This window comes from Melanotaenia boesemani, chromosome 16 (assembly GCF_017639745.1).
Source record: "Melanotaenia boesemani isolate fMelBoe1 chromosome 16, fMelBoe1.pri, whole genome shotgun sequence".
Classification (NCBI taxonomy): domain Eukaryota; kingdom Metazoa; phylum Chordata; class Actinopteri; order Atheriniformes; family Melanotaeniidae; genus Melanotaenia; species Melanotaenia boesemani.
Window position 1 is genome coordinate 6,868,332 of NC_055697.1, and position 19,653 is coordinate 6,887,984.

Below are 19,653 nucleotides of genomic sequence, written 5' to 3' on the forward strand. Positions count from 1 at the left end.
AATAGCAAACATACATCTTCTAAATTTCATACCACAGTGAAATTTCCTCTGAACAGAGAATTCCAGCTAGAAACACAGGTACAGAGGTGAGTCACATAATTGGTATTTAAACAACACATCTGCCCTGAACTGAGTTGTGCAGATGGGCAAATAGGCTTTTAATCCACAATAGGTCAAATGCTGGGGGAATTAGCCTGACCTACAAATCAACCTTTCTTTCTGGTATTTACCCAAAGCCAAAGAAAAAGGACAGTGTGTTTAAGTTAAAATAATCAATACATGTTGCAATCCAAACATGCACAGCAGCAGCAGTTGGAAACAAACCTACGGAGCCGTCCTGGAAGTCGGGGAGGTTGAGGTGGATGGATGGTTTCCTGACTCCAGGGCTGACCTCTGTCCTCTCAGGCGCTGGTACGCTGCTGCTGTCATCTGTTTCACTGTGACACGCAGGCATGGACACACACATGTACAATCGACATTTACATGAATTATCAACGCTTTGTGTTGGTTCAGACAAACATTTGAAATATTTTCTTAAAGAAATAAGGATTTGCCTCCAGGGTTATGTTATAATGGATCAAAAAATTTCTTGTCAGTCTAGAAGTGGCTTTTACTAGACTGTCAAATTATCAAAGACTATGGCACTTGCAAATGTGAGATAATAGTATTTCTTTAATTTAGTTTAAACTCTTTTAATAGTAAAATGACAGGCGGACTTACAAATGTTTTTCATTTTCAGAAATTGTTTTTCATCTGGATAAGTAAATTAAAACTGTCTCTAATATTGGTAGAAATATAGAACAAACAAAGTGGTGAACACAGCCATTTAAAGAGAGGAAGTCCAGGTTTACGAGACACAAGTAAAACGTTTCAACATGAGGCTTGTAAAGCTAGGCTTACGAATCTGAGAAATCTCTTAACAGCTCTGGTGGAGCTCAGGGTTCATTAAATGGCTTCTTCACAACAAACAATTCCTCTGTAATTACCTGGGATCTATACGTAACAGCAGATCTGTATGCCAAGTAGAGGAACACTGAAGTTGATGTCACGCCAGACCTTGATGAATAATGTTTTAGGGACTTTAACACTGCTATGTCACACGCACACACATAATGCAGCAGGTTCTTACTGATCATTAGAAAAAAGAAAAGAAAAAAATCTGATGCAGGGCCAGAACCAAGGGGTGGCCAGAGGTGGAGATAGCCCCAACAAATTACAAATTTAGGAATAAAAAGAGTTAGATTTTATGGAATGTCCCAAAATTAAGAAAAAACAAAAAAGTACATAATAAATAAATGTTTTAAGATAATAAATACACATCTAAATTTAAATAAATATATAAATAAATTAGTAATTGTTATGTAAATAGTAAGTAGTTAGTAAATGTAAATATAAATATATTCTTTTAAATTTATACATCTATTCCACTAAAACACAGTTGCATTGATTGCTTTCCCTGTTCATTACTGACGTAAACTTGGTAAAAAAAAAATAATATATATATATATATATATATATATGATTTTCTTTTGTGAGTAGCAGTGTATTGGATGACTAACTATGACCACTGAAGTAGATAATTTGCAAATATACCAACCTCATGAATATACTAGAAAACAGCCTTTAGATTGGTGTCCAGTGGACACTAGGAATAAAAGGGTTAAATATCTCACTTTATAAAATGCTTTATAAACTGTTGGCTGTTTTCTGAAGAGTCAACAGGACAAATAAACTCTCATTCATCATTAACAATAGACAGCTTGTGGACAACTGTTGCTGCTTCTGTTATCTTACATGCTTTAAATGTAAAATTCTGATTACTTTTATTAACAATTCAGAAATCTCAACACTTGAAACTGCTAATGACGCACAGTACATCAGCTGGTTTGTGGCAGGTCGGAGCAGAAAAAGTCGCTGTGAGAAACTGCCTGTTTAGCGATGAATGTTTTGCTACCAGTTTCACCAATAAATGCCACACAACTCTTCTAGTTACAGCAGAATCCTGTGTCTGCTTCACCCCTCCTGGGTAAAGTGAAGGGAGTTAATACTTTAATAGCTGTATCTTTCAGAGTTTGACGTTTGTGGAGGCCACAGACCAGAGCAGCATGGTTACTAAACCATCACAGAAATGTTGCATTTCAGAAGCAAACATCAGACAGAAAAACGAGGTAAGATAATTGCTTTTGCTGTTGTTGAATGCTCCTAGATCAGTTAGCAAAGCATCCGCCCCATAAATGCAACCAGCCCAGGTTCAGTCCCAACATCTTCCGGACCCATTTTCTCATCTACTGACTGAACGGTAAAGGACACTTAAGGGCCATTTATGCTCCCTTACGTACATAATAGGTACGTCTGTTTCAAGTGTTGTCGCATGCCTTCATACTTCCACATGTTTTTTACGTTGCCATAGTTATGAAGTCAATTCATTGACTAACGGAAAGTGCTGAGTTCAGTGTTCACCTCCGCGTTCTGACATCAGTGAATAATGGGCTGCTACAAAGTTGTTTCCAACACAGCCAACACAGTCACTCAGCCTTTTTCATAAGCTCCCAATATTTCTACAGTTGTCCTTCTCGTTGTCTTATTCATCTTCTTCCTGTTCCTCCTCTTCTCTGGTTTGTTCCTTTCGCTGGTCGCATGTCAGCTAAACGTCTCAACACTGACCCATTAGCTGTGTCAAGCATTGTACGTACATTGTGCCTTAAGCAAAGCAGCATGAACACATCTATCATATGCTCACTCACCTGGAGCGGCTGACATCATAACGGCTTTGCCAGCGTTGCAACATCTCCTCACAGGTCTGCAGCGCTGCAGAAGGCCCAAACATAGTCTCTTCAAGCTTCACCTTTGTCAGCAGCAAACTGAGCCACAAAAACATGTTCACATTAGTTTTTGTATACAGTAAATTTTTTTGCATCCACTGTTTTTCCACCTGTAAGGAAATTAAACTTAAAGTGAGTACACTTTGTTGAAGGTCATGCTTGTGTGTTTGGAACCAAGTCAAGTTAAACCTGTTCTTATTGTTACTGATAACAGCAGCTGTGAATATGCAACAAATACCAAAACAAATCCATGAAACCAAGGAAGTAATAAAATAAAGTAGCAAGAAAAGTTGATCCTAAACTTCAATGTGGGTGAAACGTATATGAAAAAACATTATGCACATACAGTATAGATGAAGCCATGCCCCTATGTGTGTGTTGGGAATTCTGCAATCAGGGTAAAGTACTCAGCTCCCCCATTAACAGTTGTATGTGGACTGACGCACAAGATGCACAATAGATCAATAGATATAGACTGAGGATAAAGACAGTCATCAACAAGCTAGTCCGTGTGTTTGTGTTGCAGTGTGTAGAGAGGTTGATAAGTAGAAGAAGTAGAGTGTTTCCGCTTGGCCCTTTTTAAGACAACTGGTTAAGTGATGTGGGAGTCTCTGACGAGAACATGTGTGAGTGTGTGTGTGTGTATGTGTGTGTGTGTGTGCGAGTGAGTGAGAGTGTAGTAATTGCCAGAAGGGGCTCTCAGAGGATGCAGTCTGTCATTGGTGTCACTCATCCATGAGTGAGGAGAGAAGGAGAAAAAGATGGAGAGACTATGGTGTTCACCACATCTGATGCTCACCCTGCTGTTGAAGGCTCCTCCAATTATTCTGTGCTCTCCTGTCGGGGGTGGTGGTGGGTGGTTGGGGGATGGGGGGGGGGGGGGGGGGGGGGGGGGGGGGGGGGTGAAGGAGAAAAGAGATGGATGAAATGACAGAAGAAGGGTGAGGATCAATGGTGGAGAGAGAGAGAGAGAAATTTTTTTGGGGGGGGAGAAAACTTGTTGAAATGAGGTTTGTTACCAACTAAAGGGTTGGTAGAAGATTGGGGGATGTGTGTGTGTGCGCGTGTGTGTGTTTGTGTGTGAATAGTAAGAAGAGATGATGGTGGGATTTTGAAAAAAAGAAAATTGAAAGTGTGTGTGTGTGTGTGGGAGGAAAGAGGTTGGATTTACTGACATGCAGATGACAAGTGGTGCCGAGGGACGCTGTGTTAAGGATACGCCTGCCAGCAGGAGTCCACCAGAGAGTGTGTGTGTGGCTGTGTGTGTCTCTGGGCATCCCATTACAAGTGTGACAAAGCATTTAGGAGGATAGTGATGGTGTCAACCCATCAAGGGTGGTGAAATGTGACAAAAGTGTGGGTGTATATTATGCTTATAAAATTACTGACTCTCTCTCTATAGCTAAGATTAGTATTTTTTAAAAGGAAAAAATAGGTAATTCACATCTTGGTAGAATCTCAGATAATAGATTTAACAAATGCCTCTTTTTTTTTTTACTGAAATAAATTCATGTTATTTTTAAATTTTAAGTTGTTGCTAAGTTGTCAGTAGCCACACTTACATGGACACACGTATTCAAATTAAAAGCCTGGTTGCAATAAAAAAGTTCATGTAAACATAACGACTAGAAAACTGATCCAATCACAGTCATTTGAATCAAAATGTCATTCTATTTGAGACAGGTGGGTAAAAATGTTGATAGGATCATTAACATTTTTATTCAGGTTTGAGTTTCTGTCTTTAGTTTAAGATGTTTGACCTCTCAGGGCCTCCTTACATTACCAACATCATGACCCAAAAAAACATCTTACAATTTACTTTGTTTTTCAGAGCCAATCACTTATTGACGAACAATGTAAAGAATACAGGTTACTCTCTTCATGGAAATTTGAAGTCTTCTTCAGAATGTGTGGTACCATGAAACTGGACTAACATCCTGAAATCCACCTGGAAATGTTCGAGATGATTTTGTAGCTCATTAATTGAGGGAAACTTTCCTGGCTCATGATGCCAGATCTGATTAAGCCTGTATTTACATGCTGTTTTTCTACAGTGAAAACGTGAGAGGCGTCATCCTCGCTGCTTGGCTGCTCCATTAAGCCCCATAATGGGAATAATAACAACTTATAGATTTAAAAAAATGCTAACTCATCCAAAAATGCAGGACTTGGTGTATAAAGCTTTATAACATTTAGACAGCTGGAAGAATTTTTATGCAACATTCAAACCATGATGTGGGGGTCTACAATCATGACATAGTGCAGGATGATGTAATTTGTATTACTGACTTTTAAACTTTAATAAACATAAAAAGAAAAAACATGTTAAAATAAATCTCTAATATCACCTTTATTGTTCTTTGTGCAGATGAGGCCAATGTCTGAGACATGATTCAAAATGAATTCAGCATTTTTCAGATTTGGTTTTTAAATAATGCTAGAATGTAAATGATTGTCTTTACATTCCTGCTGCTTTTATCTGTCCTGCTCTCAGTCACACAGTTTTCCACTTGCCAATAGTTGGACATCATTTCAAACACGTGTCATGACGACACTGGTGAAACTGCTGTTTCACAGTTTCTGATTAAAATCTTTCCAGGAAGAGGGGGAACCTTCGTGCCACTGTAAAGCTTCTGTACAGCTATTGTTAAATTTCACAGACTGTAATATCAAACATGGTCATGATCAGAAAGTAAAAATGAAACTAGATAAAGCAGCTGTTGCACTAAGTAAAAATCACTATCTGGTAGTAAATCAGAGAACTGCAAAGTTTCAGCTTAAATAGGTTAAACTAATTGATTTCAGAAAATTAGGAAAATCTGGCACTAAAATGAGATCATTTATAATTATATACACCAGCCACTTTATCAGGTCCATCTTGCTCGTATTGGACCCCTTTTTCCTCCAGATCTGCCTTAATTCTTGGTTTCATAGATTAAACAAGGTGGTGAAAACATTCCCCAGAGGTTTTGCTCCATAGTGACATGACAGCATCACACAGTTGCTGCAGGTTTGTCGGCTGCATTCATGATGAGAATCTCCCGTTCCACCACATCCCAAAGCTGCTCTACTGGACTGAGATCTGGTGACTGTGGAGGCCGTTGGAGTCCAGTTAACTCATTCTTATGTTCTAGAAAGCAGTTGGAGATGATCTGAGCTTTGTGACATGGTGCATTATCCTGCTGCAAGTAGCATCAGAAGATGCTACACTGTGGTCATAAAGGGATGGACATGGTCAGCAACAATACTCAGGTAGGCTGTGGTGGTTAAACCAGGCACGTTGGTACTGAGGAGGCCAAAGTGTGCCAAGAAAATATCCCCCACACCATTACACCACCAGCAGCCTGAACCATTGATACAAGTCAGGATGGATCCATGTTTTCATGATGTCTCCACCAAATTCTGATCCTACCATCTGAACGTGGAGCTGAAATGGAGACTCATCAGACCAGCAAAGTTTCTCCATCTTCTATTGCCCAGTGCTGGTAAGTGTGTGTGAATTGTTGCCTCAGTTTCCTGTTCTTAGCTGATAGGAGGCACCTGGTGTGGTCTTCTGCTGCTGTAGCCCATCTGCTTCAAGGCTGGCATATCTTGGTTGGTACCAGTGTTTTTTTTTACTTTCTGTTGTCTTTCTATCATCACTAACCAGTCTGCCCATTCTCCTCTGACCTCTGACATTAACAAGGCATTCTGGTCGAGACAACTGCTAATCGTGTGTGAAAATCCCAGTAGATCAGCAGTTTCTGAAATACTCAGACCAACATTTCTTCCTCATTCTGATGCTCAGTTTTAATTTCAGCAAGTCGTCTTCACCATGTCCACATGACTAAATAGACTGAGTTACTACCAAGTGATTGGCTGATTAGATATTTATTTTAACAAGCAGTTAAACAGGTGTACCTAATAAACTGGCTGGCAAGTGTAGAGAATTAAAGTATAAGTAATACTGTATAACATTTTGTTGCTGTTGGGCGCAAACCTCCTATCTCCAAAACTGTGATTTTTCAAAAAATGAAAAAAACTGTATGTTTTTTTAATAACTGGACATAATGTCATCAAACTTGGTATTGTGTTTTACATCATATATCTTTGGTTAAATATTTGTAAAACAACAGACAGACATAAAGGGTGACCAAGAGTACTGATTTATGAAGGAAAACAAAAATCACAAATTTTGGACATAGGAGGGTTTTGCCCGACAGCAACGATAAGTAATATCAGACTGCGTTCCAAACACAGAAGCTTTTCCACCTTGTTTTTTACCGCTTCAACACAATCTGTTTTCCCCACAGTCAGAAAAGATAGATTTTATAAAGATTACAACACTCAAAACTACACACCAGATTACAAAGGCTGCCATTTCCAGTCTGCTTGGATTGAGCCTTGCGTGAACATAGTGTTTGAGGACTGAAGGGAGCGAGTAGTGTAGTTCTGAGTAAATGCTCAGTGGTGGACGGCTAAGAGTGGTGAGTGCCAGCGTAAACTCCACATAAAAATAGCTAATAATGTTCCCTTGAAAAAATGGTCCATCTACAGCATTACTCATTCTGCACTCCCACAGATCAGAATGTGTATTCGCTACAAGCACATGAGGCACAAACATTCTCAAGAGCACATGTACATCATACTCATGCTCAAGTATATACTGTCTGTGCACACATAGATGTTGGATATGTGAGGCACATCCATAGAGATTAACACACACAAGCCTGTGCAGACATGCTCACACTGTGAAGCTCAGCACACAGTAAGCTGGACATGCAAGTGCAGGCTCATACATGTTTGTGCAGATGCACACACAGGCGTGTGCACAAAACACACTTGCTCATGTTGCAACATCCCGTTAGATGAATGCAGAATCAAAGGCTGGGATTAATCATTCTCTTTAGTACAAACTGCAAGACCACAATCACTGACCCCTCTCCCAACATACTCACACACACACACGCATGTGCACACACACAAACACACACTCAACCCTCACCCCCTCTCTCCTGCTTCAGTTCTCTCTCAGTATGTAGCAGAATCGCATTTCACGTTGAAATGCATGTCTGTTTATTAGGTGATTAAAATTTCAAAGAAAAGAAAAGAATTGAAACAGAGAAAGATGGAAAAACAAGTGTGCAAGGAGAGAAAATGAGAGCAAGAAAAAGAGAAAGAAAGGAAGCGATGGAGAGACAGATAGGAAGGCAGAAGCCGGGGGTAGAGGATGTGGGAGAAAGGAGGAAGGAGAAATTCGGTATGCTACAGCGAACTGACAGTTTGCTGTGGTGCAGAGAGCCAGTGGCTAACGAGAATCACACACATCCATGCACACACGGAATAACACACAACATGCATGTGCAAGATTGCGATCTTGTACAAATGTTCGCATCCTCTCACTCTTGCAAACTCACAGACGCCAGTCACAGACTGCCCATCACCGTGCATCATGTGAGCTTTGATCTCTGATGCTCGCTCACACATTCAAAGCAAATCAGTCTCTATGAGCTTCTTGTTGAGAAATCACCTCCTCTCACTATCTTCTCTCTCTGTCTTATCTCTCATTTTCACTTTGAGGTCTGCAACGTGGCCTAAGCCCAGCGGGTCCTGAGTGGCTGGACTTGAATGTATTTCACTGTGCATAATGGGTTATGTGTTGGATGAAAATATTGTTAAAATCAAGCACTGCTTCACTACTGCCATTGTAACACCATATTGTTTTCAGTGCAAAGCCATAATCATGTTTTGTTTAGTTTTTTTCTCCATTTCCATGGATGCAAATATTGTGTTATTAGAAGACAAATTATTTTTCTTGTGGGTTTGAAGTTTACTGTTAACACGTCAAAGGTAGCACAGCTAACAACTGGATAACATGCAAAGCAACACAATGTAGAGATCTAAGAGATATGTACAGTTCAATGACTCTGCCATATGATTGGACATTTACTGGCATCTTCAGGATTGTGAATCAAGTAATCCTTGTGCAGAAATCTTTCCAATTAAAGCCAGCACAGTTAACGATTTAGAGACTCATTTACAAACTAATGTTTAAATATCTTCACTTTAACATTCTAATATTTAGCTGGTAGGAAAACAACAAAAAATGCTGCTAAAACTTCACAAAAAAAGTTATATTAGCACTAATTTAGTTATAGTAGTGTCTTTTCTGACTTAACAAAAAATTGCTTCCCTTTTGGCTCCATTTTTTACTTATAACCAAGAAATAAAAAAGTTTCCCACTTTTTAGCAGCCAAATGCTCCTCAGGTTAACAAGCCAGTTGATGAGTAGCTAGCTTTAAAAGTGGAAAAGGTATGGCCTTTTACATATCCTTCAGCTGGCGTAGCAGTATGAGCGCTTTCACATTATAAATGCACAAATATTTATAAGCTGGCTGCTCACAACTGTGGATTTTTTAATTATGATTTTACATTATGCTTTCAACGGAATAGTGAGTTTTATTCTTATCCTATTCTAACCAGAAAAAAATACTCATTGAGATTAAAAATCTCTTTTGCTTGAGTGTCCTGGCCCAGTCAGCAGCAGCACAAGAGAAAGTACAACTATGTACAACACACTAAAAACATACACACGTAACATAGTAAGCAATACACACATTATCAAAGCTAAAAAAGTATCAAGTCATAGAAAAAACAACACATTAAACAATGCAACAAAACTGATTTACCATTTGACCATAAAAGCATGTAGTGAGACCACCTCCTTTGGTCCAAGGTCCTTGTCCAGGTCATTCCAGGCAACATGAGCAGCATTTACAAGATTTTTTTCCTTTGTTCTGACTTTAGGAACAGCTAACCATAAGATGTGTTGTGATTGGAGATTTTACCTATTAAAGATATTCCATTTGAAGAAACGAGGGAAGCAGACACAGGAGACACTTATAAATGAGAACAAACCAATGCTTCTGTCTTCTTATAAATTAGTCATACTAACCAACACAAGCATAAAAAAACAGCGATGTTAAGAGCTTTGTATGTTATGAACCTCAGAGCACCATGGTAAACTGTATTAGGGGCATGCAAGCATTTAGGGGAGGCATTTATATAAATAACATTACCATAGTCAAGCAATGACTTAAAAGCAGCAGCCACCAATTTCTTTTTACCCTCAAAGGAAAGGCAGGATTTATTCCTAAAGTAAAAACCCAGTTTTAGTCTAAGTTGTTTTACCAGCTGCTGAATATGCGCCGTAAAAGGAGGGTATTTTCCATTAAAATAAAAGGTATGTGTACTCTAATACCGCTTCAATAAGTTGACCTTGTGAAGTAGTGAGTCCAGGAAGGTTCCATGGTTTTGACTTTTAATTTGAGAACAACATATATTTATGTTTTAGTTGCATTCACAACCAGTTTTAAATCATAAAAATCAACTATACTATGTTAACAGAAACTGAGAGAGAGCCAGGCTTGGTGTAGATGATGAGGACTGTATCATCTGCAAAAAATGGAAACTTGCTTTTTTATGCTATGTTGGCTAACTGATGTTCACTGGAGCCCGAAATGCACCCTCTATCTGAGTGAGTCATCCCTGATTGGAAATTTGGGGGTTTGAATCCCGCATCCCCAGTCAGTCTGTCGTCGTATCCTCATGGCCTCCAAGGAGGATACAACCATTTATATGCCAAAAATGCTAACGCTGGCATTGTTGGCGTATAAATGGTGGGTGAGGCCGTTGGTTCGGATTGGCTGCCATGTTTCAACCAGTCTGCCCCAGGGTAGCTGTGGCTACACATGTAGCTATAAATGAAGAGTGGATGAAAAGTGCTATATAAATCTAATTCATTATGGTCCATTATTACAGGCTGAAGAAGCAGGGCACCACGTTTTAATGCTTTACTTACACTCATGCCTGCACATCTTGGCATCTTTGTGTGTTTTTGTTTTGAGTTTGATATGTGTGCAGAACTTAATTTCAATGCACACAGGTATACACTATCGCTCAATCTGTTGGTTCACGTCAAACAGGTGTAACTGGTGTATCAGTAAAGTTCTTGGAAATCGTACAGAATGATGAATCTTCAAGTTAATGTTACATTTGATGCATTTCCGATAACAATCCATTTCTACTCATATGTTTTATTCAGCAAAGTACAAAGATTTGTATCTGCCTCTATTTCTTCCTGACTCAACACCTCTTTGCCGATCCGTAACAACAGTTTAGAAACAACAACTGATGCTGCCTGCTTTACCCGTATGACCTCATGGTTACCGGGGTGATGGGGATTCCTGGTGCAAAGAGTGATGTGATTGGCTGAGCCTGGAAAAGAGCTCTTAAATGGGTCAAAGCAGTCAAGTGTCTTCACGGAGGAGGTGCAAGTGTGTGTAAATGTCTCTTAGTGTTTGATTGTATTTTCTAGACAGACAGAGCAGACTTAATCTTCCAGCTGTAGATACAGCACTGATTGGTAGAGCTTGTGTAATTATAAAAGACACCCACTCTATCCCTGTCTTTTCTTCCCTCTGTCAGGCTCCTGTGTCCTTCGTTACTTCATCCATTTTTATCTTGTTTTTCTGCATTTCCTCTGCCTCTTGATGTATGAATGTAACCCATCTGTCAGCGCTGAGGCCGTGGAAGCCAACACTGACCCCAAATGGTTGTATTACGAAATGCTTGCAGAGCTTTGAAACACAGAGTGGGAGCAGATCAGAAAGATGATGCAACATGCTTCCATAGGATTGTTAGTGTGAAATAATTGGCCTTGACAGCTAATGTTGTCTGTGTCTGAAACAACAGACCTTCCTCCACAGCTAATGAGCATATTTAGGTGTTTCTGCAGACAAGTAAGTAGAATCACATCTGTAGATGAAATCTATGAACAGCGTTTGCTGGATTCTAATAAAAATACTGGCATTATTTATGATTTACTATTTACTTATTTATTACTATTTAATAATTGTTAATTTATTACTTACAACTTCAGTTGTAAGTGTTTAAAGTCTCTGGGTTTATGTTAATTTAACCTGTCTGAACCTGCTTCATGAAGCATTTAGGTGGGTTTATGTGTTAGGACGAGCCCCTTCTGTCACAAAAACAGCAGTAGACTGGGGTCAGAGCTGCAGTGTAAAAGGGTAAGGGTGTAAGAGAGGCAAAGGTACTGCAATGCAGACTTCCACTATGGCACGTCTAAATAAGGCTTCAAGTGTGTGAGTGTGTGAGTGTGCTTGGCCTCCAACATAGTGGAGCTGGGACACCCAATCCCTGCTGAGAGGGCTGGTGTGAGGACAGATCCTCGCTGCACGACTCACTGGGGCTACTCCTCCTCACAAACTTACAAAAAGTATCACACAAAGTTTCAGAAGTGCAGCGATCGATTTGCCTTGTACTCAATTCACCGACACTTCCGCCAACATTTTCTGTTTCATGTGTGAGTGGGATGGTGTAGTGGGTTTTACTTGAAGTTGTCAGGGTGCTGGCTCAGGGCCAGGCCCAAGGTGTCCAGGGCATGACGGTGATGCTTCTGGGCGCTCAGCAGCAGGGTGAGCAGGTGGAGGGAGTGCAAGTCATCCCCGCGGAGTGATAAAGCTGCCTGCAGGGGCTCCATGGCTGCTGATACCTGACAGATGCATAACATTTATTTCAGGTAAAACTTACGGTAGTTTGTCCTTGATAAGATATCTGCTCTTGATCGTAAACACTATGAAACCACTGTCATTTGTTTGCTAGTACCTGTCGGACAAGAGCCAGCTGCAGAGCCAGATACATACAAATCTGGGAATCCTGGGGGTCTAGTGAATGAGCTCTGTGGAGGAATGACAAAGAACCCATACTGGGTCAAAACCAGTTGATTTGAACTGAATAAACTTGCATGTCAGTGAAGGTAAAGCAACATTAAAGGGTAATTAAAAGATTGTGTTATTTACTAACTATTTATTAAAGAGTGGGTTTGAAAAGTTACTGATCAGTTGAATGTTTTTAATCATTCCCATAAAATCAAATGGAGCAGTGTTCATATGTCTTTTCACTCTGAATTATTTTTATGGACACAAAGTCCACAGCTTCTCTGAGCTGATCTGTACTGAAAAAAAAACCTTCCTGATAGGATGCAGAAGTCAAAACGTGTGAGACTGATAGCAGAGAGCAGTCCCCTCCATGCAGCTGGGTTACAGCTTCCATTAGCAGCAGCCTGCCATGGTGCTTGTTCACCAGACTGAGTGAGCAAAAGTGACAGAATGGTGACAGATCCAGCTCCAAAGAGACAGAAACTGTTTACTGTGAGTCTTCATTTTTAAACCAAATAGTTCATCTTTCTCTTTTGATTTGCCTTCCTTTGTTCACCCAGGCTTCTCTGGCATCATAAAACACAGCGTCCCTTTATGTTAGACAGTGTGTGGTATAATTTATAACCCACCTGGAGCAATTGTTCCTGTTTTTAGTCCTGTTTACTATTCCAGTATTAAAAAGGTCATTGTTAGATTTTTATGACAAACTTCTGAGTGTTAGGATAGTTAGTATCAGTAACTCATCAGCTCAGTTCTTCAGTGGTTCTCCCTTTAGTTCTCCTTGATTTCAGGTATTCTTTAATTAATTCTTTAACTCTTTAATTCTTTACCAACAGACTCCTAATTGTGAGGGTGTTGTCTTTTATGTGCATCACTCTTTCCCAGATAGACACGTTTGGGCCTAATCCTGGCTACTTTTGGCACAGGTGGCTCAGTTACAGCACTGGCAATTGTTATGTAGATGTCAGTTGTCGGCTTGGACATGGATTACCGCAAGTGTTGTGTGGGCCAGAAATGGTCCAAATATGAGGAGCCGGCCTACAGATAGATTACAGCAATTTCCTTGTGGGTCACATGTCATATGGCGGAGTTTTGGCATCCACACTTGCATAGACCCAACGCTGTAAGTCAAGGATTTCTTATTTCTTAAGATCTTTGGTTTCTTTAAAGATCATTAATCCACATATATGTGGATTAATGAACTTTAAGCTAACTATTTTTGGCAGCGTAAAACTAGGTAACACGTTTCAACACAACACCAGTATGCTAGCATGGTGACTGAAACCAAAAGGTTATTGTTAAGCAGGTATAAATCATTTTAAAAGCAAGACATACCATTAAAGAGTTGTTTCCTACATCTGTGTGACCTGGTTTTCTAATGACACAGAACAATGCGACTATTCATTTTGATTGAAAAAGTAAAAGTAAAAACAGACTAAAATGGCACAGTAACCAAAAGTAATCACTACACCTGTCAGAGGTTTAAATGTTGTTGCGATAAGCACGTATGTATGCATGTTTACATTTAAGTATGTTGAAAAAATGCAAGAGAATGAAAGAAAAAAAAGATATGGTGACATACTTGTTTAAAGCTTGCAGTGCTTTTTTGTTGAATTCATTCCGATCTGCTTTCAGCGTCGCTGCAGAGAGAACAAGATCAAGCTTCAACCATATTCTTTTACATTTTTGAGAACACCATCTTGATTTGAATAAATCCATCCATCTATTCTCCAGGTATGGTGGAGCAGGGAGTGGGAAAGTCTATTCCACTGAGAGAAGGGGTATACCCTAGAGCAGGGATCACCAACTCCAGACCTCTTAAGTCAGTGTCCTGCAGATTTTCACTGCATCCCTGCTGCAACAAACCTGGTTCAAATGAATTAGTTCTCCAACAGCTTGTCAAGGTCTGCACCAGCCTCTTAACGACTCATTATTTGAGTCAGGTGTGCTGCAGTATGGACATATTGGAAACCTGCAGGACACTGGCTCAAGAGGTTGGGAGTTGGTGATCCCTGCCCTAAAGAGTTGGTCAGTCAATCACAGGGCTAACAGAAAAATAATCATGGAACGTGAAAGGAATGGGAGCACCCAGAAAAATATGTAGTTTATTCCTAACCTGGTTAACCCATGGCGGCAAAACTAAAACTTTACAGGAGTTTGGTCATAGTTAAAATAAACCAGTGTTTACGTTCTCTTCTGAAAATCAGTAAGTTGAGTTTAGCTATGATTAGAGGTCAACCTGGATATTTACTGGGACCACTGTCCTTGTCCCAGTATTCATGCACAGTATTCATGCACTATATTTGTCCAGCCAAAATTGGACTTTTAAAATGCACGTAGACAGGAGGAATTCTGGCATGGGAGGAGATCGTTCCCATGTCCTCTGGGACTGTCCAGCTATTCAGACACTGGTGTGTTATAGATGGGGAGAACTGAAACTGCTATAGAAAAGAGTGCTATAGAGAAATAACAAAGATATATACTTCATATAGTGTTACTGATTGTTAGGAAACTCATAAGTATGAAATGGAGGAAAGCTACTCCACTGACACAAGCCCAGTGGATCCACAGACTGTAATTAGTTTATATAAGGACAGGAAAAACATCATATGAATGAGGACATTTCTGTTCAAAAATGGACTTCAGTCATGTGATATTTGAATATCTCTTCATTTATCTGTAACCATATTTGAATACAAGAGAATGAAAAAGGCTGTTAAGGATTGCTCAAATATGTTTAATAATGTATGCAAGCTGAAAAACAAACAGTACATGCAAATGTGTTATGTCTGCTTGAACTGACTTATATTGGGATAAGGACAGTGGTCTATTTGAATGCTACCTGTAGCTCAACTCCGCTGTACCTAGTGCCATCTAAACATGCTGCTACTCTCATGTCAGTTTATATTCCCTTACCTTCAGAAGCCTGGTGACTGAAGCAGAGTCCCAGAGCCAGGTAGGCCCTGGGTAAAAATGCCTCTGCTTCCTCCCCCATAGATACCACACTCTGGGACAGAGCTTCAGCCTCCTTGAACTGGACAGGAACACACATAAACACAGAATTGGTTAGCTTCTGAAGGATGTTCAAATGTGATATAAACCTAATCATGTGCACTTTTTTTAATTTACAAGAAAAGTAAGATAGGGGAAAAATAAATTTTAGGTGAAATTTTAAACCAAACTAATAATGTGATCAGGGCTCTGTGGAGACATCTGTCAAACACTTCCCGGGCAGTTCATTAGGTACACCTGCCCAATTGCTTGTTAACACAAATATATAATCAGCCAATCACACAGCAGCAACTCAGTCTATTTAGTCATGTAGACGTGGTGAAGATGACTTGCTGAAGTTCAAACTGAGCATCAGAATGAGGAAGAAAGAGGATTTAAGTGACTTTGAACGTAGCATGGTTGATGGTCTGAGTATTTCAGGAACTGCTGATCTACTGGGATTTTCATACACAACCATCTCTAGGGTTTACAGAGGATGGTCTGAAGAAGAGAAAATATCCAGTGAGCAGCAGTTGTCTGGACCAGAATGTCTTATTAATGTCGGAGATCAGAGGAGAATGGGCAGACTGGTTGGAGATGATAGAAAGGCAACAGGAAGTCAAATAATCACTGGTTCCAACCAAGGTATGCAGACTAGCATCTCTGAACACACAACACATCCAACCTTGAAGCAGATGGGCTACAGCAGCACAAGACCACACCGGGTGCCTCCTGTCAGCTGAGAACAGTCTCCATTTCAACATTCCCTTAGGGCCAATGTAGCACACTGACTAGCTAAGTATTGTTGCTGACCATGTCCATCCCTCTATGACCACAGTGTAGCATCTTCTGATGCTACTTCCAGCAGGATATTGCTCCATGTCACAAAGCACAGATCATCTCCAGCTGCTTTCTAGAACATAACAATGAGTTCACTGGACTCCAACCGCCTCCACAGTCACCAGATCTCAGTCCAACAGAGCAGCTTTGGGATGTGGTGGAACGGGAGATTCTCATCATGGATGCAGCCGACAAATCTACAGCAACTGTGTGATGCTGTCATGTCAATATGGAGCAAAACCTCTGAGGAATATTTCCAGCGCCTTGTTGACTCTATGAAACAAGAATTAAGGCAGTTCTAAAGGGAAAAGAGAGTCTAGCCCATTACTGGTTAAATGTAGTTTACAATTTTGTTTTTTTTTTAGTCAGCATAGTTCTTTATGTCTTGCTGCATCTTTGTGTGAGCAGGATGGACATGAATCATCTAAAACTTTTTCTCAGCACTGTTTCTAAAGGCAGGTGAAAATCCAAATTACTCTGCGCATACAAAAATCTTTCAGGATTCACTGAGATATTGTAATATAAGGACTTGCTACACCCTCTAGTGCATGACAAATTAGCAGCACCGTGCAGCAAATGATGCAGCAAGAACTGAAGTACTGATGGCTGAGCCTGGTGTGTGTTTAGTGTGAGGACAGTCCGAACAGATTCGACTGAAGGACAGCACGGAGTTAGCTGAAGGACACACATGCTCGCCCACATGCGCAACAGTGGACTGCTGGCGTTGCGTGGCTGAGCCGGGCCAAGGTGCTTTGAGTTGGGGAAAAGTGTGTCACTCCGTGTGAGGTATGGCAGATCGCAGGTGGGCAGGTGGGTAGGTGGGCGTAAGCAAAAGAAAGAGAGGGGGGTGATGCATTTGACGGCAAGTCAGTGCAACAGCGAGCCCACTGCTCTGACACCCTCCCCTTCATCTTCCTGCTCTGCTCTTTATCTCTGCCTCTTTCTCTGAATCCAGTTCCTGCTAGTTTAAAGCCTGCACACAATAGCCAGTTATTTAAATGAACAACCCGTCTGTGCACATCTTAGGAGGATTATGTTTTTTTTTCTCTTCTCCTGAATGTTGTGAAAGAAGAACAAGTCTCTGTTGTCGAGAGAAAAGCTCACATCTGCAGAACTGCTCTTCAAGAATTTAGAAAAGCAGCTTTTGCTTTCAGATCACTAATCATGCAGCTTGTGAGGGTTTTATCTACCTCAGTATCAGCGGGACTCCTATGACAACTCCCACTGCGAAGTGGACTGCTGTAAAAAAGTAAAGTGTGGCTGAATAGATTACAGTCCAGACTGTCCGGTGGAGCTGATGGTGGATAACGGTGGCCCATTTATGTAATGCAACACTGCACTGTGGCCGTAGTGTCCCATTGTGATTAATACTGTAAGCTCCTTAGTGGCTCTGGCCTGCCATGATCTCCAGCCACTGACAGATGTGCTCTCTCCATTCGCCCGTCAGCTCCTCTTTTCTAATCTGACCCCTTTCTCTTGGTGTGTGTGACTCACTCTCACCTCTCCTAACTCACTCTCCCTCTCACCGCCTTCCCGATAAATACCGCTGTTGTTCCTTTCACCCTCCTGCCCAGACCTTTAACAGCGGGAGTATCAAAGCTGGGTCAGAAAACAGTGATATCTGTCTGACCGTGATGTCAAACTCAAAGACATTAGTAACAGAGTGAAGCTGCTAAAATGGCAAGTATAAACACCCCGCACACAACAAATCATTTACACTAAAATCTATGTATAGAAAATATCCTGGTTACTGCATGCAAAACTTTAAAGTAAAAAGAGATGAATATTTTTTTAATTAGCCTTACTTCTAATGTTAATGCTCTGTCTTATCTAATAAATGAGAAAAATAGCTAAATACACACACCAGCCACTCAGTTGGGTAAACCTGCTCTATTGCTTGTTAACACAAATAGTTAATCAGCCAATCACAAGGCAGCAGCTCAATACATTTTAACATATAGACTTGCTGAAGTTCAACCTGAGCATCAGAATAAAGAAAAAAGAGGATTTAAGTGAATATCCAATGAGCAGCAGTTGTCTGACCCAAAATGTCTTGTTGATGTCAGAGGTCAGAGGAGAATGGGTAGACTGGTTGGAGATGATAGAAAGGCAACAGGAAGTCAAATAAGCACTGGTACCAACCAAGGTATGCAGAACAGCATCTCTGAACACACAACACGTCCAACCTTGAATGATGGGCAACAGCAGCAGAAGACCACACCAGGTGTCTCCTGTCAGCTAAGAACAGGGAACTGAGGCTACAATTTACACAGACTCACCAACACTGGACAACAGAAGATGGAGAAACGTTGCTGGTCTGATGAGTTTCCATTTCAGCTCCAAATTCAGATGCTAGGCTCAGAATTTGGTGGAAACATCATGAGAACATGGATCCATCCTGCTTGTATTGATCCCTCAGGCTGGTGGTGGTGTAAGGATGTGGGGGATATTTTTTTGGAACACTTTGGTCCCCTTAGTACCAACATGGCCTGGTTTAACCAGCACAGCCTACCAGAGCATTGTTGCTGACCATGTCCATCCCTGTATGACCACAGTGTAGCATCTTCTGATGCTACTTGCAGCAAGATAATGCACCATGTCACAAAGCTCAGATCATCTCCAACTGCTTTCTAGAACATGACAATGGTTTCACTGGACTACAACGGCCTCCACAGTCACCAGATCTCAGTCCAGTAGAGCAGCTTTGGGATGTGGTGGAACGGGAGATTCTCATCATGGTTGCAGCCGACAAACCTGCAGCAACTGTGTGATGCTGTCATGTCAATATGGAGCAAAACCTCTGAGGAATATTTCCAGCGCCTTGTTGACTCTATGAAACAAGAATTAAGGCAGTTCTGGAGGAAAAAAGGGTCCAACCTGGTCCTAGCAATGTAGACCTAATAAAATGACTGGTGAATGCATTTAACAGTAATTATGACACATGCCAAAGTTTGTTAAGTGTAGTGTCAGAACTCTGTGGGCTCATTTGAACTTGTGACAGAGCCAGATCACAACTCGTCAGTATGAGCTGCCAGCTCCTGACATTTTCCAGAGCTGATGAGTCTTCTGAGTCGTCAGGTAACAATGGTCTGACTGAGGATGTGAAAATGTAGATGACAGACGCCCACTAAGCAAAGGAATGTAAAAAGATATAATGATGCTTCCAATACCCACCTTAGAAGAATTTCCTGTGAAATTGCAGTTAATGTCAACTGTGGAAGAGAAGACAAGATCTAGATAGCTGAAATTTAATATGATTTCAGAATAGCTGCAGGAAGGTT

General features: G+C 40.6%; 1 protein-coding gene across 1 annotated transcript in view; it reads right to left on the reverse strand.

The window, feature by feature from the left end:
- Positions 1-19,653, reverse strand: part of ttc7a (tetratricopeptide repeat domain 7A) — a 72,180-nt gene that overhangs the window by 25,640 nt on the left and 26,887 nt on the right. Inside the window, exons 13-18 of the mRNA XM_042010306.1 lie at positions 15,458-15,575; positions 14,124-14,181; positions 12,489-12,561; positions 12,215-12,375; positions 2,745-2,861; positions 325-437 (exon numbers count right to left, since the gene is read on the reverse strand). Coding sequence (XP_041866240.1) covers positions 325-437; positions 2,745-2,861; positions 12,215-12,375; positions 12,489-12,561; positions 14,124-14,181; positions 15,458-15,575 — 640 coding nt within the window. The remainder of the gene's footprint in view (positions 1-324; positions 438-2,744; positions 2,862-12,214; positions 12,376-12,488; positions 12,562-14,123; positions 14,182-15,457; positions 15,576-19,653) is intronic.